At 44.1% G+C, this 23484-nt stretch overlaps 1 protein-coding gene across 9 annotated transcripts in view; it reads right to left on the minus strand.

Moving 5' to 3' along the window:
- Nucleotides 1–23484, minus strand: part of NCAPD3 (non-SMC condensin II complex subunit D3) — a 69966-nt gene that overhangs the window by 5049 nt on the left and 41433 nt on the right. For 6 of the 9 annotated variants that reach the window (XM_065529268.2, XM_045370737.3, XM_065529267.2 and 3 more), the window contains 13 exons: nt 20592–20699; nt 18044–18158; nt 17856–17963; nt 16462–16700; nt 15526–15605; nt 9638–9775; nt 9190–9323; nt 8626–8825; nt 4924–5034; nt 3082–3264; nt 1510–1676; nt 1118–1257; nt 240–317 (listed from right to left, as the gene is read on the minus strand). In XM_065529268.2, coding sequence (XP_065385340.1) covers nt 240–317; nt 1118–1257; nt 1510–1676; nt 3082–3264; nt 4924–5034; nt 8626–8825; nt 9190–9323; nt 9638–9775; nt 15526–15605; nt 16462–16700; nt 17856–17963; nt 18044–18158; nt 20592–20699 — 1801 coding nt within the window. Of the gene's footprint in view, nt 1–239; nt 318–1117; nt 1258–1509; nt 1677–3081; nt 3265–4923; nt 5035–5687; nt 5784–8335; nt 8414–8625; nt 8826–9189; nt 9324–9637; nt 9776–15525; nt 15606–16461; nt 16701–17855; nt 17964–18043; nt 18159–20591; nt 20700–23484 lie in introns of those variants that run through there. The other 3 variants (XR_012423941.1, XR_012423942.1, XM_065529271.2) reach the window with 3 other exon arrangements.

A 23484-nucleotide genomic window follows, 5' to 3' on the forward strand; every position in this document is an offset into this window, starting at 1 on the left:
GCAGGCCACTGTGGTGTTTGACTGACTGACTGTAACAACAGTGGAACAACACACTCAGTCAGTGCTCATGGATCAAGCTACCGTGGTCCCTGTGAAACATTCCACCTCAGCAATGCACTCACGGTTTTGACCATCAGGACTGCCCTGCTCCGAAAGGAGTTTTACTACAACTCTAGCAAACACATGGCGACCGCAGGAGAGACTGAGGAGAAGCCCGTGTGTTCCCATCGGTTACTCACTCTCAGGGGTGCTGATGGCCCGCTTGGTCACATGCTCAATCGTGCCGTTTGACTCTTGCTCCAAACTGTATGAAGACACTAGGATAGAACAGAAAAGTTGTAGCTGTCCAGAAATACCCCCAAACAACAATGAAATCAAAACCACCAAATGAGAAAACATACCTGCAAGACATCAAGTTAAAACTGCTAGTATTTAAAATTTTCTTATAAAGAGGCAATTCAGGAAGAAATACAAATAAATGATAAACATGAGAAAAAATGTCCATTCTCATTAGGATTCAAAAAAATAAAAGAGTCTAACTTGGCATGAGTGAGAGAGGACAGTTTGACACTATCCAACGTTTTAAAATATCCGTGGCCTTTGACCGCTGGGAATTAATCCCAAGGATTACATACATACAAGGCTATATGTACAAGGATGTTCACTGTGCCAGTATTTACATGAAAAAATTGAAAATCAACATTTCAAAGAACAGGATAGTAATAAATAAGTTATTTCCACAGACACAATGCTGTAAAGCCACTGGAAGCAAAGGTTTGAAAGAAAAGTTCATGGAAGCTACATCTGACTTAAGTATGCAGGGAAACAGATCATAAAACAACGCACACACAGATCACAATTCCAGAAACAAAACACGTGTGTAAGAGGAACAGAATGGCTGGAGGAAGGAATGCCTCACTGCTATGGGTAAGTTTCATCTTTCACTCTATTTTCCAAATCTCCTAGAATAAATATGCATTGTTTTATTACCCATGATCCTAAAAGCCCAATTAATGTTACTTGTTTTAAAGATAAGAAAACGAACCGTTTTGAAAGGAATGAGAAGTAGTCGTATTCTGTGTCTTGATCTGTAAATGCTCTACTATGTCTGGCTTACCCTGATTGCACGTTTTCTCTGGGCTTCCAGAATTTAAAGTGAAAGGCAGCACTCCTAAGCTCCGACTCCGATGCCTGCTCTTTGACTCCACAGCTTTCTTGACAGAATTCAGGATTGCAATGGTGCTCAGGGACATGGGTCTGTGGAGAACAGCCACGCGCTGACTTTCTCACTGCAGAGGTGACAGTGCTGCACCCCGTCCCCACGTGCCTCCTCTCTGGCGCATCCCTCACCCACACTCACTCAAACCTCCCAGGGCAGAGTGCGGAGGGGGTGGCAGGCCAGACAATGACAGTGCCTGTCCTGCCCATGCTTGGTGGGAGGGGTGGGGACGCCTCTGAGAAGATCGCCCCAGAGAACCAGCCCTGATGTGGCCTCCAGGGGCTCTTTACCTGGCTTTGGGCAGCAGCCTCTGCAACGGCCCAGTTTCAGGTGCAGGAGATGCCACCGGTACGTGGCCAGCACTTGCCCTGTGTGTGCAGGGCTGGCTCACGGCAGGTGACAGGGCAGGGTTTTCTTGGCCAGCAGGAACTGGCGCTGTTTCTAAACACGGAGCAACCTGGCAGAGAAGATAAAGAGTATGAACCTTCTAATACTTTTTAAGTTTTTAAAAATTGATATATGATAGTTGTACATGTTTTAGGGGGTCCATGTGCGATTTTGATACATGTGTACAATGTAATGATCAAATCAGGGTAATTGGGATCTCTATCACCTCAAACATGAGTATCTTTTCTTTGTGTTGGGAACATTCCAATTCTTCTATCTACTTTGAAATATACAGTAAATTGTTAAACTATAATATCTCCACTGTACTGAATACCAGAATTTATTTCTTCTATCTAACTGTCTTTTGGTACCCATTAACCAACTTCTCTTCATCCCCCTTCTCCCACCCCTTCCCAGCCTCTGGTAACCACCAAAAATCCACTCTCTGAACTCCCAGAGATCCACTTTTTTGGTTCACATATATGAATGAGAACATACAATCTTTGTTTTTCTGTGTTTGGCTTATTTCACTTAATATAATGTCTTCTACAATCATCCATGTTGCAGCAGATGACAAGATCTCACTTTTTATAGATGAAAAGTACTCCATTTTATATATGCACCCCATCTTCTTTATCCATTCATCCACTGATGGACATTTAGGTTGTTTCCAAATTTTGCTATTTTGAACAGTGCTGCAATCAACATGGGAGTGCAGGTATGTCTTCGACATCCTCATTTCCTTTCTTTTGACTATACAGTCGGCAGCGAGGCTGCTGGCTCATATGGTAGCTCTACTTTTAGTTTTTTAGGAACCTCTATACTGTTCTCCATAGTGGCTGTTCTATTTTCCATCCCTACCAACAGTGTACAAGCCATTCCCTTTCTCCATTTTAACACTTTTATTGGAATACAATCTTCACATACTATAAGCAAGTCCATAAGCAATGTACTTTGAAGCCTTATCAACGCTGGGTAAGTTGAATTTCCTTTTCAGAAACAGAATACTGTGAGAAAGCTGCCACTTGTAGATGCTGTGGCATGACATAAGAGAAAAAGGAGTACGCTACTTTGTGCTCATTGGTCTTTCCTACAAGAGATCTGCCTGCATTCCTCAGGACAGTGAGCAGCAGCTCTTCCTAGAAATGGCCATGGGCCAGTCTGCTCTCAAGAGGGTGTGCTGGGGGAAGATGCGAACACACTGACACACCCTGGCAGACCTAGGATCTATAGTCACCAGCCTCTGCTGCTGCCAGCTTACTTCCTGCACCACATCCTCGTGGAAGGGAGGTCTGGAGCACAGTAAATCCATCACAAACAGAAAGGCACAAGGGAGCAGCCAACAAGCAGCACTCTCGAGGCCTTTGGGCTGACTAACCTCTGATGACGGAGATTTTGAGAGGTGCTAGACAACAGACTGGTAGCAGACAGCAGACTGGACTGCCTGGTCACAGCACAGTGGGCCCCACACCTACCTGTGCCACAGGTGCCACCTCGGCACCTCCAGCCGTCCCAGTCACATCTGCATGCTTTGCTAGCTCTTGCTCCTGAGCCAGCTGTTCCTGGTACTTCTTCATGTCATACTCAAGCTCTGATGCCAGCTGTTTGTCAACTGCAAAGAAGTCCTTGACCTCATCTCGGTAATCCTGCATCACCTCCTAAAACAGACCCAGGAGCATCCTTTAATGTTTTCTTGAATAAAAAAGTAAGCCCTAAACCCCCATGACACACCTTTGCCTATGTTACAAACCTGCACATCCTGCACCTGTACCCCTGAACGTAAAATAAAAGTTAAAAAATAAAAAAGCCCCCAACATGACTTGATAAATAATAATAGGAACAATAAGACTGACATTACTGAAAGCAGACATTTCCATTCCAGTGACTAACAGTACAGTGGTACATTTGGAGCAAACACCACTGGCCACACGAGCAGGTAAATGTGTGAGTAACTAACAGCTCACTTTCTCAGGAAGCATCCTGGCCATCCGGCAGTTAATGGGCGATCTCTCCCAGGTTCCCAGTGGGAGAAAGACATGCTCAGACACGGCCTCTGGAGCAAGTCCCAGGATGCCACGGATCTCAAAGCTGCTCCTCTGTCTACATTAGCCTCCCCACTGGCTCTCAGGGGATTACAACTAAGGTTCAAATCCCATCTTTGTGTCTTCTGAAGATTTTACAGAAAACCTTTTCTCATACCTAGGGAAGAACATTCTTAGGTCTTAAAGAGGGCTGCCAGGAGCAAGACCACTTTGCTAAGAGAAAGAACCATTCCACCTAACAGGAACAGGGAGAAAAAGACACTGCAGTTCCAACTAGGAGGGAAGTCTCAACAAAGAGAAGGGATCCATGCACTCTTCCAGCTGCCACTAGGAGTGGGTTCTACAGGCCAATGAAGAGACTCCCTGAAGCTGCTGACAACAAGCAGCGTGTGGCCATCCTCTGGGTGTGAGCTCACAAGCAGGAGGAAGACTTATTTTTCTTAAGTGCTTAAGTAGTCTATGTAGGATCTAAGTTGTTTTTTGTTTTTTTTTTCCTTTCTAGGGTCTAAAGCAGGGCAATAAATACAAGAATACTTGGAAGTTTTTATTTTTATCATACAATGAGACTATCTTTCCTACCTTAGCTTCCTAGTATAAAAAACTATTTGAAAATGTATATTCAGTGTAACTTTTATTGAGGCCTTTAGTGGAAAAAAAATTGTAGCATTTTTTACAGAGATATAACTGCTGAATTAAATAAAAACTACGTCGCATTTATTTCTTAGTAAAAGATTTTGCCAGAAAGATCTGAGGCCCCACTTAGGTCTGCCCTGCAAGTCAACACATCCTGGGTTTGTTCAGACTGAGCTCCTCATGGTCCCCTTGCTTGACAAAGAATTCGGCCCGGTGACGGCAGCTCCCAAGGCAACTCCTGCAGGGCAGTTATTTCCTGACCTTGTGAATCTGAGTCAGTGCAAAAGGTAAGCACCCTGAAATCAAACCCGAGGACTCACTTTCACCTTACCCCCCAGCAGCATGAACGAAGATGACTGGGGAAGTTTTCCAGATGGACTCAAACTCCATCAAGGGAAGACTTGCTTGGCACAGTGGGCCGGCTCTTCACAGCCCTGGCTGTACATCCAAGGGAAGGAGCGGCTTTGATGGAACCCACAGCCAACCCCCAGCTCCACAGCAGTTACCAAGGTAATGCTGGGTTTGCAGAATTTGGGGTTCTAATCATTCACTGATTGCCTACACCGTCATAACTGGCAGAAGATCCTAAGTAATGAACTGGTAGGAGGACAACCACCACAAAAGCACAGGCTCCACCCTTACCCGGAGATACTGCATGAGTTCCCGCAAAGCTGGAATCTTATTTTTCTCTAGCACAGTCTTCAGGGAGATGATAATTGGAATAATATTTTCTATGAAATTCCTTTTCTGAACCTGGTAACACAAAGACATGTTTTAGGTGTATGAACTTCTGAAAGACAAAGGCCTCTCCTTGATCTAGTTCTTTTGAGTAGAGCCACCCTAGCACACTATGTAAGTTTATTTTTGCTTTTCATTATGATCCTGGAGATGTAGAGGACCTCTGCTTTTCTCTGGGAGACTCTGTAAGCATTACCTCAAAACACTCCAAAGGCTTCGTAAGATAGGGTGGGGACAAATACTACTCATACATTCCAAATGGGGAAAAAGAATTTAGAAACACGCTGAGTAGCTTTTGACAAAAGCCCCAAATCTCCACAGAAGACCCTGAGGGACCTTGGCTCTGGCTCCACATTCAGTCCTCAATTCAACACCCTCCCCTTGGAACAGAAGTCAGCTGGCTCTGGCTACCCAGAGGGACACTTTGTATTCCTGCTGGTGAAGGGACAATGGTCTAAAAATGGCAAAGCGTAAAGACAGTCAGCTGTCTCTCGCTGTCTGTACACATCTACAAAATACTATGAATTTATATATATAGTAACTGATTTGACCAAGTCTTCACACTTTACCTTGAATGATCACTAACCACAAATATTCTGCAGTGAATCTCTTTAAATTAAAAAAAAAAAAAGCACTATAGTAGCCCACATACGCAAGATTTACCCTCCTGAAGCTGAAAGTACTCTTTTCCTTCTCATTTAAAGTCACTAGTATATGTTTCTTCCTTGTAAACCATTCATTTCTAAAAAGTCTTATCAGAGTTCCTGAAACAGGAGGACAACAGGTAGAGAAATAAGCAATTTAATAAACCCAGATGTGAGCAGATGTTATGTTCAGGAACAGTCTTAAGAAGTGGCTTCCATGCATTCACTTGACAGGTATTATCAAGCACCTTCTCTGTTCAGGCAAAGAGCTAACCCTCTGGGGATGCAAAATGAAGCCAAGCATCCCTGCCCTCCAGCCGCTTCCAGACAGTGCGTGTCTCAAGGGAAGAGGTGTTAAGTGGCAGGCTGTTAGAGAATTTAGGTACGGAGATGGGATGCCTAAGGAGTGCATGGCCATCTGATGGATGGTCCTGAGGATGTGTGGAGAAGGGAAGATGGGTGGGTGAGGGCGCTGTAGACATTAGACCCTGAGGCAAGAGCACAGGAGCAGGGTGCAGCTTGCAACTGAGGTGCAGATGGCAATTTGAAGTGGCGAGGTTGGAGGTGAAGACGGAGGGAGGTATGGGAAAGGTGGAAGGCACACCAGAAGTTCTGTTCACCTTGAAAAAGAAGAATGAGGGTTTATTCAGAAGATGATAGGAAGCCACCAGCATAGTTTATTAAAATTCCACTAGTGAAGTATAACATATGTAATAAATTTACCTATTTTAAACAAACAGTTCCATGAGCTTTGACAAAAGTCTATATGGAATAAACAGCACCACAGACCACTCACCATCTATCACCCAAAAGCTTCCTGCCACCCCTCACAGTCAACCTGCCTTTAGTCTGTTTCAGATAGAATAAAATGATCAAATTTGTACTTAAGAAAGACTGCTGGGCCAGGCACAGGGGCTCACACCTGTAATCCCAGCACTTTGGGAGGCCGAGGTGGGCGGATCACAAGGTCAGGAGATTGAGACCATCCTGGCGAACACTGTGAAACCCCGCCTCTACTAAAAATACAAAAAAATTAGCCAGGAGTGGTGGCAGGTGCCTGTAGTCCCAGCTATTTGGGAAGCTGAGGCAGAAGAATGGCATGAATCCGGGTGCAGAGCTTGCAGTGAGTGGAGATCACGCCACTGCACTCCAGCCTGAGCAACAAAGCGAGGCTCCGTCTCAAAAAAAAAAAAAAAAAAAAATTAAGAGACTCTGTCTCAAAAAAAAGAAGACTGCTTTGGCAGCAAGTTGGGACGTGGCTTGTGACAGAAAGAAACCAGAAACAGAAAGGGTGGTAAGGAAACCATGGAAATAGGATAAGCTTAAATAAGGTCAGAACTACAGAGATAGATTGGTAAAACAGGCAGCATCTTGTGGCAAGATATTATCAGAGTCTGTATCCTTGGGGTCAAAGGCCTTCAGGGGCCAGGTGGGAAATACACATTGGCAATCCAGGCTAGGACAGAAACACACAGGCCTGCAGAGGCCTGCGGCAGCCAAGCTCTGCCCCAAAGTCATTCAGATCCAAATTCTACACTTCCTGCCACAAAAGCCTCAGCCTGGCACACCAGACTCCAGTCAGCAGGAGCACCATAAACTGGGGGAGAAAGAGGAGATGAAGAGCAGAAAGAAGAGATGACTGAGTGAGTTTTGACAGAGTAAGCCAGAGACACCTGGAGCACGTCCTGGCAGCAGGCGGACCTGAGCTCAGGCTCATGAGAAATGCTGGAGCAGGAGACAGATTTCAGAATTGTCACCACCTGGCAAGAGTTAAAGCCACCAGTAAGAAGGAAGTCAGCACTAGAGCATGGCACCAGGATTCCAGGGACAACAGGGAAGCCAGTAGATGGTGGGAAGAGTGGGACAGTCACTTGTGAAATGAGCTTAGGGGAGCTGTACACTCACTTGTGACATGAATTTAGGGAGCTGCACACTCACTTGTGAAATGAACTTAGGGGAACTTCACACTCATGAAATGACCTTAGGGGAGCTGTACACTCACTTGTGACACGAGCTTGAGGGAGCTGCATACTCACTTGTGACACAAGCGTAGGGAGAGCTGTACACTCACTTATGAGATGAGCTTGGGGGAGGGGCACATTACTTGTGAAATGAGCTTAGGGGAGTGGCATGCTCACTTGTGACCTGAGCTTAGGGGAAGCTGCACACCCACTTGTGAGATGAGCTTAGGGGAGCTGCACACACTTGTGAGATAAGCTTAGTGGGAGGGGCATGCTCACTTTTGAGATGAGCTTAGAGGAGTGGCACACTCACTGGTGCGATGAGCTTAGGGGGAGGGGCGCACTCACTTGTGAGGTGAACTTGGGGGAGCTGCACACTAATGAGACGAGTTTAGGGGGAGGGGTGCACTCGTGAGATTAGCTGAGGGGAGCAGCACGCTCACTTGTGAGATGAGCTGAGGTGGAGCTGCACACTCACTTGTGAGATGAGCTTGAAGCAGCACGCTCACTTGTGAGATGAGCTGAGGTGGAGCTGCACACTCACTTGTGAGATGAGCTTGAAGCAGCACGCTCACTTGTGAGATGAGCTGAGGTGGAGCTGCACACTCACTTGTGAGATGAGCTTAAGGGGAGCAGCACACTCGTGACATTAGCTTAGCAGGAGTTGCACACTCACTTGTGACATGAGCTTAGGTGGAGGGGCACACTCACTTGTCAGATGAGCTTGGAGAGAAGGGCGCACTCACTTGTGAGATGAGCTTCGGGGAAGGAGCACACTTGTGAGATGAGCTTAGGGGAAGGAGCACACTTGTGAGATGAGCTTAGGGGAAGGGGTGCATTCACTTGAGATGAGCTTAGGGGAGCTGACACTTGTGAGATGAGCTTGGGGGAAGGGGTGCCCTCAATTGTGAGATGAGCTTAGGAAGAACTGCACACTCACTTGTGAGATGAGCTTGGGGGAGGGGCACGCTCGTGAGATCTTAGGGGAGCAACACACTCACTTGTGAGATGAGCTTCTTCTGAGCTTCCTGCATGACTACATTTGCCAAGGCCATGTCATCTTCTTCCATAAGGAGGTCCTTGTCTGGTTTAGATCTCATTGCCAAAAGCTTGATCTCCTTTGAGCTGAGGACCTCGAATGTGTCTGAGAGTAACTCACTGGCATCCAGGTCCAGGGGTAGGATGCCATCAGCAAAGCACGCTGAGAGAGAGAAAGAGAGAGAGAGAGAGAGAGAGAGAGAGAGAGAGAGAGAGAGAGAAATGTGAGCTTCTGTGAAATCTCTGGCCAGAGAGGAGGTGTAATCCACACAGCTGGGGGCTGTCTGAGGCTGTCAGGGGTCTTGCCCAGAGAGGAGGTGTAATTCACACAGCTGGGGGCTGTCTGAGGCCGTCAGGGGGTCTTGCAAGGGTGTTCTGTCTGGGGCACAGCTGATGCCAGAGAAGGACAAGATGACAGGGGTCTTCCTGCAGTGCCAGGGTCTCCCTTACTAGAGGCCTGCTGGGCCGTTATCAACAGAGCATTTCATTTGCAAACACACACATTTTCTCCCACACACTGGGCTTACCCAAAATACTAAGGCAGATTTTGGAAGTGATGTTGAATCGCTGTTCATCTGTGAAGTGCTCTAAAAGAAATTTGTAGATTTTCATTCGTCTCTCTTTGTTTGACTTTCCCTTCAATGAAAACAGCCGCTTCTCTCTGTGGCAGAATAGGACAATTTTACTGCGTCACGTGGGCACGGGTGTAAGGGATTTAACACTGCATTTTAACTGCATCCTAAAAGCTGTATACCAAAGACTCAAGTGCACTACAGAGATCCCAGTGCTCATCGCAGGCACTGCCCTTAGGAAGCGATTCTCACGACTGCATTTTCTTATGCCATCCTGCCAGGCCACAGTAAAGACCTGGAGCAGGGTCTGTGTCCAACCACTATATGCAAAGAGCCAAACCTTCCCCAGATTCCCCCAGCTCTTACCCAGATACAAGGAGACAGCCTTAGCTGCTTCACTGACCTCTCGGACTGGGGGAACTTGTTATACTTCTCATGCTTCTCATAGTTATTGAAGTGAAAAATACACTCAATGAAGTGCTGGAAGAACATGACAGGGTTCCTCTTCAGTAACAGGTGAGCCAGGCAAAACTCCCCGAAGCTGCAAAGGTGAGAGAAACAAAGAGGGAGACCCATTTGCTACACACCAACAGTCTCTGAATACACCAAGAACTCTGCTGAGCAGAAGACAGCTGTACATAAGCGAAGGGATTCAAAATCTATCCCAACACACAGCTCCCTTGGACCCGAAGAAGACAGAAATTCCGCTACTTGGTCTGTCCTTGCTCCACGGCTTGCTTTCTAATCCGAGCGTATTTTTTCCCCCAGGTTTCCTTTCAAACTTAACGGAAGGTGTTGTCATCCAGCTGCAGTTCAAGTGGGGAAAGCAATCAACCAACTTAACCCCAACGCTGCTTCTGCAATTAAGAGGCCAGTGGTCTTACAGGACTGATGCAATGACAACGGTCATTCACCTCCCAGCTTCAAGTTTGTTGCCCACAATTATGAACAAAAAACAATTTTAGTAACTGGAACTTATTTCAAGAATAAGGATTAATGACAAGAGCTTCACAGTTTGGATCAGGAAGACAAGTTTCCTCTGCAGAGCAACTGACTCAATGCGCTTTGAAATCACCAGCAAGCCCTGGGCACTCTCCTTCCACCCACGCCCTCAACACATCTGTGCAATGCTGCACATGGGACACAGACACCACCAGGACCCCACCAAAATGAAGATTTCCAATGCCTGATGTAAACAGGCAAACTGTTTGACTACAGGCCACCGGAGAGTTTCTGTTCATCATGAAAGTAGGTGACAGAACGCCAAAGCACTGATTTTTGCTCAGGGGTTAAACTAACATGGTGTAGGGCTCACTGTGATCCACTCACACTGTCAAGGCCAGTGTTTTAATTGAATTTCAGAGCTCAAATGCAATTTCCACCCACACAGGAGCACCAGTCAGCTCTCCTTGGGAGAGGAGCAGCATCAAAGACTGTCCAGGAGACTGACCTCTCCTTTCCCCAGTGGTGCTCCTTATGCCAAAATTCAAATCAGTTTGGGTTCACAGCACACATATCAATTAAAAATCAGAGAAGGTAGATGAGAAATCATGATGGAAGTAAGCCTAGATAAAAATTCCACTGTAGATAATTACACCTTGACTATTCACCTAGGAAACAAGGGAGCAGCTTGACCTAGAAATATGAAAACAAAATAAATAAAACTGTATTTAATAATGAGAATTCCATGAGGCAAAATTCAATTAAGGACAACTAGAAGCACCTGTCTGATCTAAGAGTAGTCAGTTATGTTTTGTACAAATTATGTTGTTTAATGACCCATGTTTGAAAGGCAAAGGTCATAGCATCAGATGAAGTTCTTTCTAAACATGGGTTACTTTGGCAAGCCATCTGTGACAGGAATGAAAAAACCACTGAACAAACAAGAATTTATCTTCTGTGGTATTTTATTATAGTTAATCCATTCTGGCATGGCAGTTTCTACATTATGCGAACTTCCTCCTCAGAAATGAAGTCACATATACGAAAATGTAAAGCCAGATAGAATCAGCAAATCTTCCACAAGAAGAGGGTGCACTCTGAGTTTTGACTTGATGTCAACGCCAATCGACTCAGTTTAGGTCAAGAATACATGTGGGTGGAGGTGACCAACAGGCACGATACTGTGGAGTTTAAGCCCTAGTGAAAAACTTGCTGAACCATCTATACAAATACATTCCATAGCAACATAAAACCATGCCAGGATTCACACGCTCAGGGCTGATAATGTAGTCACAGAGCGTTCCAGCAAGAGAAACTGGAAGCCACAGCCAATGTGTGATATCCACAACTCATCTTGGCTGCTGTATTCACTGGGACTTTATTAAAATGGCAAGTTTCAGCCTTGATTAGATTAAGATGCACAGATCCTGCAAGCTTCCTAACTGGAGAAGAGGGACTACTTTGTTTCCTGTTTGTCTGCTGAAAAGTTAGGAGAAATTAACATTACAAGTAATGCTTCCTAGAACATTCCTTTAGAGTGACAAGAGAGAGCACTCTCCAGGTATGTGGATTAGGAAACCTCCAGGACGCTCAACAAATCTTAGTAAGCTGGGAGTTCGGTCAGCATCCTCTCCCCAGCCCTCAGGACAATCACTAAGAACACACATACCCACACCAACAACTCAGGGATGCGGTCTAGGGATTTCACACAGCACGGGCTGCATGAATTATATGGAACACAAAGGGAAGACCAGCTAAATCTGAGTGATTACCTTATTACAACCTTGTAAAAAGAAGTTATTACTCTCTTACTAAGAATCAAAATCCAGGATATTCAAACAGCCCAAAAGGCCACAAGGTAAGAGCCGTGTGTCCACTTCTGTTTTCAGCTTTAGTAGGAAACATAAAAATCTGACTTCAGATTTCTTCATGAGCTGAATGCCATTCTGAAGCAGGGTGTCTGCTCAATAAAGGCAGACTCATGAGTTCATGCTGAACCCATGTTCCTGACCTGGCCGACAACACGTGTCTAGTTCAGGTTAGACCCATTTGTACCAGAATTCTACTTGAGGCTCGAAGCAGTATTTCCTACGCCCTAGTTCTCCCTGGCCACCACCCCAAATCCAAGCGCCTATGATGGTCTGTCTAGACACTGTTCATCCCTGCGTTGCTGCTTCCTTCCTCCATGTACTCTACACTCCAGGTTTCACAGTGAATCAGGCCCTACCCTCCACAGCCGACTCTCAGGGCACTCCCTATGCTTCCTCTTTATAAACGTGGGCCGGCTGTCCTCCAAGCACACCAGTTCTCTCTCAGCCCTCCCAAGGGGAGGCTGCTTCATCCCTCAGTCAGAGGATGAGGAGCACATTTCCCGGACGCCCAGTGCCTTCCTGCCTTCACCCACCCAATGTTCACCCACCCAATGTTCACCGCATGTCTGCTTGGTTTCAGTTCCTTTTCAGGTGCTAGGGATGGGGAATAACAACCAAACTCATGCCCCTCAGGAAGCCTATACATATCGTGTGGACCAAATAGTGCATTGCCAAAAGTGCTCTGACACTGGAAGACAACTAGGAGCGGGTCCAGTGAAGTGCGGGGTGTGTGGGCTGGCTGCTGGTGAAGACGCACACAGGCTGCTGTGGCACCTGCAGACGGCCTCCACCTCCACCTCCCTGTGGTGCTCCCACCTCCCTGTGGTGCTCCCGCCTCCCTGTGGTGCTCCCGCCTCCCTGTGGTGCTCCCGCCATCTGCCGTTTGTGCTCTGCTACCTGGTTCCCAGTCTTCCTCTCCATTCCAAATCCCCGTAGAACTCCCCATGCAGATGAGCTACTGAATGCCCCAACTTTCTGCTTTCCTGACTTCACTGCTTCCAGTGGGCATCCCATCTGGACCCTGGGTCACCAGTGCAGCCACACCCTGGACCCTGTTGCCACACTGGAGATCAAAGAGTCCACTCGTGACTGCCCTGCTGATCCTTCCAGTGATCGGGCTCCTGACTCCCTCACCCCATTCCGATCGTTCCATGGCTTCACTAAGCCCTCCAGACAGTTGAGTGCTTGCTTCCTTTTCTCCCAAACCAGGCCATCCTTGTTGTTGCCCCCTTTTCTATCTCAATGGCCCATTATTTGAGTCGCTGTCCTGCCTTGAGCTTCTGACCTGCCTCTCTGTATTCCTGTGGCAGTGCCCAGTTAAACTGAAATAATCTGCTTATTACTTGACTGTCGCCCTGTGATTACAAGGCCACCAGCTATTGGGCAGACAGGAAAACAGATCATAGAATTTTGTAGCCTCCAAATTTGGGGTTTATATGAGCAATTAAAAATGTCATACAGGCCGGGGTGGTGGCTCATGCCTAATCCCAGGGCTTTGGGAGGCTGAGGCAAGAAGATTGCTTGAGCTCAGGAGCAACACAGTGAGAACCTAACTCTACAAAAAATAAAAAATTAGCTAACTATTTGGGAGGATGAGGTGGGAGGGTCATGTGAACTTGGGAGACTGAGGCTGCAGTGAGCCGTGATTGCTCCATTGCACTCCAGCCTGGGCATAGCCTTTGGCCTAAAAATCAAAAGTCAGGCACAGAAATATATATATATACCACATATTCTCACTCATATGCAGGAGTTTAAAAAAGGTAGGGTCAGAGAAGCAGAGAGTAGAATTGTGGTTATTAGAAGCTGGGAAGGGTACGGAAAGGCTGGTTAACAAATATAAAATTACAGGAGGAGTATGTTAAAATGCTCAACAGCACCGTAGGGTGAATATAGTTAACAATAATTTACTGTCTATTTTCAAAAAGCTAGGAGAGAGGATTCTGAAAGTTCCCAACACAAAGAAATGATAAATGTTTGAGGTGATGGTTATGCTAATTACCCCGATTTGATCATTACATGTTCTATACATATATCAAAATACCACTCTCTATCCCATAAATATGTATAATTATTACACGTCAAATAAAAATAAAAGGAAAAATTTCAGAGAACAGACTAACTTAAATTATAGTTAGCAAATGTAGTCGTCAGCTTTTCAAAGCTGAAAATCATGAAAATCATGAAAATCTAATTTGAACCATGGTTCCAACAAACCCAGAATGCAGACATAAAAGGGAAAGATTAAGGGGGACGTATTAAAACGCTGGAAGAGGCCCCGGTAATCCTACTGCACTATAAAGTGTATCTATGCTTTTCATTTGATTGATGATCTGAACACCCGTATGTACAAATCCTGCATATGGTTTACTCATCGATCAATGCTCTTTTTCACATACACGTACAGGAGCTAACAACAGTGGGGAAAAATGAGGAAATGCAGGTTAAGTAGCTGATTTTACCTCCCAGGTGCATCACCTGAAAGCATTCCCAGCCTGTCTGATTACACCTTCTCCTGGGCCATGCACTGTGTAGAAAGCCCTCAGAGTCAGTATAGTGGACACGTTGTAAAGGTAAGAGGGTGTGCGAAGCTATCTAAAAAAAAGGTGACAGCCTTAACTTTTTGCTTTTGTTCTGTGAAATGTTCCCCTTCCTTGGAAAATTACACCTGAAGAAAACTGAGCAGAAACTTCCACGGAACTCAGACTAAATTATTGGTAGCTATATTTAGATCCAGAGGGACCCACTGTTACCAGCCATTTATAGTTAATGAGCTCTATAAAGAACTCTTCCCCACGGTGGGGCTTTTGCTGTGACATCCAACATTCTACTTTCCAATTGCAGACTTGCTTTAAAAAGAATTAGTTACAACAAACTCTAAGGTAGCAAAATCTATCAGGCCATTTCTCAGCCCCTTGAAAATAAATCTTTAAAAAAATGATGCAATGATAGAAATTAATAATTGCCAAAGTCACTCCCCCACGCTATACAAGTCTGAAGAACTGCCCATTTCCAAGGAGTCTTGTCATCTGTACACTTGATTCCACACTGCAATTTCATCTTAATTCCTAGTTTCTTCCTTAAAATTTCTGCACTTAAAAGTCTCAGCTCTTTATCAAAATTAACTTTTTTTTGCCTAGAAATTAACAGTGAATTTCTAGTGACTGCTCCTCTATACAGTGTAATACAACAAGCATATGATATTCTTCATGCTCCTTCAGGAACAGCAAACTGTCAGCAAGTGCAGTCAGTGCTGAGATGATCCAATGATGAATCTAACCATTTTCTTTTAAACTTGTGTGCAAAATAAAGGTTTGTTATATTGCTTAGTATCTTAAAAACCTGTTAATTTTTCTGGCACCCACCAAAAGCTCACTAAATCCTACTTAACTCTAAACCAATCTGGAAAAAAAAAAGAAATCCAGCATACATCAGAAATGAGGTAAACTGTTCAGTTGTCTAACGTGAGGAAAAGATTTACCTGGCAATGTCTGGGTGTGAATCTATCAGAGTGCTGACAAATCGAAAGAACAGGGAGCCCTTCCATTTCACAAATTCCTCCTGTACAGAGAAAAGCCAGCATGTTTCAGAGTGTGTCATCATGGGCAAGCCTCACTGTTCCCAGCCACACTCCCCCCACCACGCGGTCTGTCCCCGGCACACTGGCTCAGTGCACAGGCACACGCTTCCAAACCGTCGGAATGTAGTGCGGAGAAGTATATGCACGGAATGTCACCTTTCTACCACAGGAGAAAAATGACTCAAAGCACGTGGCATTAGAGGGATGGTGCCACCCTCTATATATAATACAGTTCGTAATATATGAAAAGATGAGCATACAGAACATACCAGGGCAGACATACAACCTAAGTGAAAGGCCTTCCCTTCAAAAATCAACTATTATGTTCTCCCCATTATAGGCCAAACACAGACTCTCAAAGTGTATAAAAATATCTAATGCTCTGAAGAGCTCTATAGTTCACTACGTTCTTCTGCACCCGGGAACACCCCACCAGACTCGCAGAGCCCAGCGCAAACACCATGATCCCCATTTTACGAAGGAAGAAGTTAGATCTCAGAAATGTGGACTTGTCCAAGTTAAAAAAGAATAACAGAATTCAAACTAGAACTACCTGTCCACTGAATGTGCTTTTCTCTACATGGTACTTATTTTCAAAATGAAACTTCACACTGCTTGACAGGATGTCTGAACAAAGTCCCAAAATGAACATTCACAAGTAACACTGTTTATAAGAGGTTGTGCTGAACATCAGAAGAGCAATACTCCAGACCAGAGATGAGACAACTGTTTTTGGATTCTACTACAAAGCAAGCACATTTCCTATGCTACTCAAATATTCCCTTAAACCAGAAGCCATGGTGGAGGGGAAAGGACAGGCTGAACCCTCCTACGCACCTGCAAGAGATTGGTAAGCAAGATGAGTGTCTGCTTCCGGATGAATGGGTCAGAATCCTTCAGACACATGGAGATGTTGGGAATATACTTGTCCACCATGATGGTGTAGCGAATGCAAAGATCGCACATCACAATGATGACGTTGTTGCGGACAGCCACATCCTCACACACCTCGAGCTCTCGCACCAGGGCTGGGATGCTCTTCTTTGCCAGATCCTCGTGCTGTAAGCACAGCTTACCTGGCACAGAAGACAGGAAGATGTCTCAACTGTATTCTAAATCCTAATTCCATTCCTGAATTTTCTCCAGATACATCTTGCTAATGGCTTCTATTTAATCAAAGTTAAAACATCATGCCCACAACCACAAACAACAAAAAACGAAAGGCAGACAGACCCATCTTGAATATTCTAATAAAAATACCTTAAGGAGAAATAAACTCCCCCAGGAGTTATATATTACGGGATGTTCCTTTACACTAATAAAATCATCTTCCTTTTAAAGTCAACATTTGAATTTCGCAGTTATCCACTTACCTGGAGAATGATCAGCAAAGCCTGAGAGATGAAACATTTTACTCCTGATTATACATATCCTCTACAGATGCTAAATACCCCATGCTGAATTTGAAATCTGAACTAGGTAAATAGGAAAGAATGCATGTCCCCTTTCTTTCTTGTTCACAGTTGAAAAGCCTGCTGAGTTTTGTTTGTAGGTTTCTTTTGTGCCTGGGAAATGTCTTGCAATTCTTAGGTATTTGAAAATTAATATTACAAAAAAATTAATAACTTATGTAGCATAAAATATACACTCACACTAAAGGGAAAAAAAAATTCCCAGCATAGAGGTCAGTGTTTTCAAGATTAAAAATAGTTTGAGTTCATGGAGAAATATGTAAATAGTCATCTGCCCAGTTCTGGAAAGTATTAAATAAACCATTTCCTTTTATGGAAAATTTATTTCTTCGTTTCCAGAACTCAGTGCAGCATCCGGCAGGTCTTGATTAACAGACTTCGTGGTGCTGCATTATGAGTATAAAAAAATTACAGGAGTATTAAAGTCAAGTGAAGGTATTGGAAAAAATTACAGAAGCAGGGATAATTGTAATAAATTAACATAATCGTACTAGAAAACAAAAGCTTCCTCTAGACCCTCTAGAGAGTGCCTGAGTCTTACCGTCTTGGGGCGCTGTCAGCCTGAGGGCTCTCAGGACCAGCACGTGGTTAGGCAGAGCCCAGCACTCAGATCAGAGTCACCTCTAGGAACCATATGGGCCGAGAGCAGACACAGACAGGCTCGGCAGCCCCTGACACATTCCCATGGCTGCGCTTACTTAAGACAACAGCTACACACAGAACTTGATGTCAAGCCCTATTCCCCCACGTTTTTCTTACCTAAGGTAATGATAGCATGTGCTCTAATCACAGAGGGCATGACAGAACCTCTGACCTGGGAGGGTGGCTGAGATGCTGGGGCATCACTGCTGCCTTGAGATGATGGTACTGCAAGGAAGGAAGAGAAAGTCACTGACAGAACCTTGAACCGGCATGCAGGGTACAGAGTATGATTTCAAATGCCTTACAATGGTCAGCATCAGCAGACGAAGCCAGGACGGACTGAATCAGAAGGAAGATGCGCTTCTCCACCCTGGCTGGACACAGCTGGGCTATATCCCCTAATGTAAAAATGTACTTCACCTACAAAAATAATTGGTTTTACAGTAAAAATAAGGCAAAAGAAAAGTGAACTCTAGCTAGATTAAGGACATGTCAATGGAGTATTTCCTTTATCCCCCAAATTTAAAACAGTGTTACTATTTTTTTGTTTTATAAAAATACATGGCTGTTGTAAAAACTTAGTCACTATGTAATGAAACTCATCCAAAATTAGGACAACCATATAATTTTATCACCTAAATCTAGACAAATCTGCAAGTAAAAGGGGGTGCTATTAATAATTATATTGTGAAAAATAGGTGTACACCAGGGTTATCTCGGGTAAACTGGGATACAGAATCGCCTACCTATAATCCCACCACCCAGAGACACCATTGTTTTCGTGTATAACTTTTTCAAAGTATTTCTATAGTCACATGGCTTTATGTTTACTTTTCTTACACACTTATCAATTATAGTAATTTGAAGTCTGCAATGATTACTTTGAATATTAGGCATCATTTCATGTCAACATATATGACATATATCTTTTTTTTTTTTTTTTTTTTGAGACGGAGTCTGGCTCTGTCGCCCGGGCTGGAGTGCAGTGGCCGGATCTCAGCTCAATGCAAGCTCCGCCTCCCGGGTTTACGCCATTCTCCTGCCTCAGCCTCCCGAGTAGCTGGGACTACAGGCGCCGCCACCTCGCCCGGCTAGTTTTTTGTATTTTTTAGTAGAGACGGGGTTTCACCGTGTTAGCCAGGATGGCCTCGATCTCCTGACCTCATGATCCGCCCGTCTCGGCCTCCCACAGTGCTGGGATTACAGGCTTGAGCCACCGCGCCCGGCCTAATGACTACATAAGCATGCCATTTTAAAACCAGGACTGTCATCATAACTTACTGCACTACTTCAGCATTAATGAACACTGACGCTGTTTCGCTTTGCTAATGTTTCGATCAGCTCTGGTGAACACCTGTGTATCCTTAGATACTGTTCTCTTTCCTCAGAAGTAAAATCCAGGGTAAAGAGTGTATTAAGCTATTTTACATTCTGAAACATATTTTCAAGTTGCCCTCCAGATTATTTTTCCATGTAGACCCCATCCAAAACCTACTCACGGCTGCCACGCTGCCTTTATTCGTAACATTCAGTTTAACAACTAAGTAACATTGTTCTTTTTTAATTTAAGCCCCAAATGGAGGGATGATGCTGAATAGTAAAATGTCAAATAAAAGCTTATACTAGGGTAAGAAAGCCAATAACAAAGTATATGAGTTTAAAAGAATCTTGAAATATCGTTATCTCTTCATTAAAAAATATTTAAATTCTATTTAAAGAAGCGAGAATGAAACTATGTATATAGGGAAAAACCTCTTCATATATATTTTGACTGAAGAGTAGATTTTGATGACACGGTTAACAGTTGAAAAAAATGTGGGGGAGGGGGGTGGAGACAGGACTCACTAACCATAGTAAGCATCTTTCTTAGTGTGGGCAGGAATGAGAAGAGCAAGACCCTCTGGAAACCCTGGGCCAGGCCTGTGCTACACTCCCTGGCCCTCTTACCTAAGCATCCAGGTTCCCACGGTGAGGCTTTTTATTACTGAACACGGGCACAGTAGTGCCTCAGGCGCAATGGTCTTCACTTGTAACAAATCTAAACTTGGTCTGTGATCACTGGGAATTAGGAGAGCTAGGCTAACAAGTAGAAACTGAACACAGAAAAGATGTGCTCTGCTAATTTAAATATATGAGAAAACCGGCCAGTTTTGGTTAAATGATGACCTGTATTGAATGGCATCAAAAAGCATCTCATTATTTCCTTTACTGGACAGAGTCAGATGTTGGAACCAGAATTACTGCCATACATCTTGTCCCCAGTCAGCCACTGAAATCAGCCAACTGTCCCGTCCTGGCTCACAGGAATCTCTTGCACTGTTTACAGTTTCTAAAGCAGGGGTGCCGTGGAAAACAATCTTGGGGCTCCAAGGTCATCTGTGTTTTGAATTGTCAAATCTTTATTTCAGTCATTACTTTGCAATTGCTCAGCACTATTCCCCAGTTCTACTGTCTGCTGTTTCAAACTGCTCAGAAGACATGTTAAATTTTTTAAAAAGCAAACACACAAACTGAAAAGAGTATACTCACATTATTTCTTACCTTATATTTCTAAGCTTGACTATACCAACCTTACAACACACACTGTGTTTTCCCTACTGAAATCAGGCTTCTCGTAAGATTGAACTAGATGAAGTATATATACCATTGAGTTTCCCCCCGATAATAAGTATATAAGAAACAAATGAATAGGTTATCAATTTAAAAATATCTTCTAAAAAGAGAGAGTAAGCTCTAGGCCAAGACAGCCCTTTTGTTAAAAGCATTTAAAGTGTACATTACAAAGTCATCTTTAACAAAACCTCACTGATAAAATGGAAGCGTAAAGAATGTTTAGGAAAAGCAGTCACTTACCAACAGGTCTTCGTCCATATTCCCTGTTCCGTTCTCCTTCAGAACGATGCTGGAGAGGCGGTGCTCACAGGTGGAGAGGACATCCCCACACACCTGCTTCAGCAATTCCTACGGCAAGTCAAAAGTCATCTCTGAAGGGCCCCGCACATCTCCCAGACGACCCATGAAACACCATGTTCTCAGAAGAGACTGATCTTCAAATGGATAGGCTGTAGGGGTGCTTTCTATCCTTCCTCTTTCCCACAAGTTGTCCAAAACCACAACGACATGCATTTAGAAACCTAGCCATGAGTTCTGGCTAAGTGGAATTTATAAACAACAGTGTATATATCATCTTTCTTTCTACATTTGCCCTATAAGACCAAAAGGCCAAATATTTACAATGACCCCAAGCAGTAATTTATAAGAGATCTATAATAGTAGTGCTCCTCCAAAAATACAGAAATAAGTTGTAGTTTTGCTGGCATATACAGATGATGAATTAACTACTGTGATAAACATTTTTTAAAGACATAAAATAAAGAGTTGCTATTCTTCTGAAATTTATTCATTAGGAACAAGTTTTCCGTGTCTCTTACTGATTACAATAACTTCAAGGGGTCACCTCTAGTGCACATCGGACTGTTCCTCTATGCGAAGGAAGAGAGAGCTCCCAACCGCATTCTAGAATTCTTGGACCTCATTTTCTGTGGGAAACCATTCCAAAACACCTAGGTTGAGCTAAGTGCTTCCATCCCCTTGCTTCCATGTTACCCGATGCCGATTTTTATTTTAGGAATGATTACATTATGCTGAAATTATCTGCTGATGTGCATACACCCACCCTACTCCTCTGCAGTGCCTTAGGAAGGGACCTGTGTTAACCATTATCCAGTGCCTAGCAGTCCACAGCCTGGCACTATGAGCAATGCTTTTAGCCTGACTTGCCCTAATGTGTCTTGAAACTATTGCCTTTATTACTTTTAAAATAACTATTACACTTAAAATTTTAACAGCTTGCACAACCTGGACCACAACATTGGCCCACAGAGTTTCTGCAATTCTTATGCTTGATCCCGATGAGGCCAGAACCTGGGTAGTATGACTGGTAAGTTTCGGTATCACAGAATCTGGGAAAGCCGACAAGGCCACCCAATCCTGGCATTCTCTCCACATGGCAGCGTGTTCCAAGTTCTTGTCCAGCTTCTCCTGAATACCTCTAATAACAAGGGACATGCTCTGGGATAAGCCCTCCATTTTAGGCAGACCTCAGTAAGTTTTCTCTTCAGTGCACCAAAATGTATAATTTCCATTCATTGGTCCAGATAGGTTGTCTGGGAATACCAAATAAATCCAATTCTTTTATTTGAAAGTCCTTCATAAATTTGAATTTAGCTAGGCAGCCTACCGTCCCCAACCCTTCCCCTCTCCATGCTAAAGACTCCAGGCCCTTCTGCAGTTCCTTACATAACTTGCTTTGTGATGCCCTTATTTAGCTGCTCTCCTCTAGTTATATTCAATTTCATCAACACTTCTCTGTAAATTTGTCACTGATACTGAATTATAGAATGTGTCAACTTAGATTTAGCCAGGACACAGGACCACTGCTCCTCTTGTTCTAGACACTATTTCCACTAATACAGTCCAAGATCTCATCAGTTTTTTAATGACAGCCACAAAACACATAACACAAATGCCCAAAGACAACAGTCCTTTCATATATACTGCTGCTGAGCTATATCTTTGGGTAATCTGTTGCTCTCAGTAAAATAAATGATATTCACTTACAAAGAAAAGGAGAAATGTGTTTAGAGGAAACAAGTGGGTCACATGGATTGAAAATATCCTAACATTCCAGAAAATCTCAGGGCCTTGCTCCTCTGTCAACCACCAAGTGAGGCTGTGTCGGCAGATTAAAACCGTGAGGTTGTGTCGGCAGATGAAAGCCGTGAGGCCGTGTCGGCAGATGAAAACCGTGGCAGTCTTTGCTAACGCAGTAGTAACCCCACCTGTTTCCAGCTCTCAGTGTCTAACCTGAAGACAGTTCCTTGCCTTCCTCATAGGCTCTCATGACAATGTAACCACCGTCCTAATGGCCCTGGGCCGGCAGCAAGCGGCAGATGACTTCCTAGGCCCTGACTGCGCGCTGTACACATGATTCTTTTTCCAACCAGTGCTGGTGAAAAGAAAATTAGGAAAAAGTCAGAGGCCTTAGTTCTAGTCCCAGCTCTGCTGGTAGTAAGTTGTGTACCACTGAGCCTGGAAGACTTGCAGTTTCATAGTCCGTTACGTAAATTCCTCCCTGATCACTCTTTCCTCAGTCTTACCATGCCTGTAATCCTAGCACTTTGGGAGGCTGAAGCAGGCGATCACTTGAGATCAGGAGTTTGAGACCAGTCTGGCCAGCATGGCAAAACCCTGTCTCTACTAAAAATACAAAAATTAGCTGGACCTGATGGCATGTGCCTGTAATCTCAGCTACTCAGGAGGCTGAGGCACAAGACTTGCTCGAACCCAGGAGGCGGAAGTTGCGGTAAGCTGAGATTGCGCCGCTGTACTCCAGCCTGGGGGACAGAGCAAGACTCCATCTCAAAAACAAAAATAAAAGTTTTTCATATAATTTCTTGGGTCTTGAGAAAAAGGGTTAGAAAAATCAAAGAATGCAAGTATCTCTTTCACCAATAAAAGAGCCTAAAGATAGACACCAGAAAAACACCAGACACCATTTCATAAGAAATAGGTCAACAGTCTTAAGTCCCAAGCAAAAAAGTTACAATCATTGTTTTAATTGATCTGTTAGAAGTAGAAAATGTAACATCTTAAGGAAGGGTTTTCTTTTATGAACTTGGTCAAGAAAAGGAAGCACAGGAAGGTAGTTGGAGAGATCAGCTGAAGCCATCATTTTCTTTTATTC

The sequence above is a fragment of the Macaca fascicularis genome, chromosome 14 (genome assembly GCF_037993035.2).
Source record: "Macaca fascicularis isolate 582-1 chromosome 14, T2T-MFA8v1.1".
NCBI classification, from domain to species: Eukaryota; Metazoa; Chordata; class Mammalia; order Primates; family Cercopithecidae; genus Macaca; species Macaca fascicularis.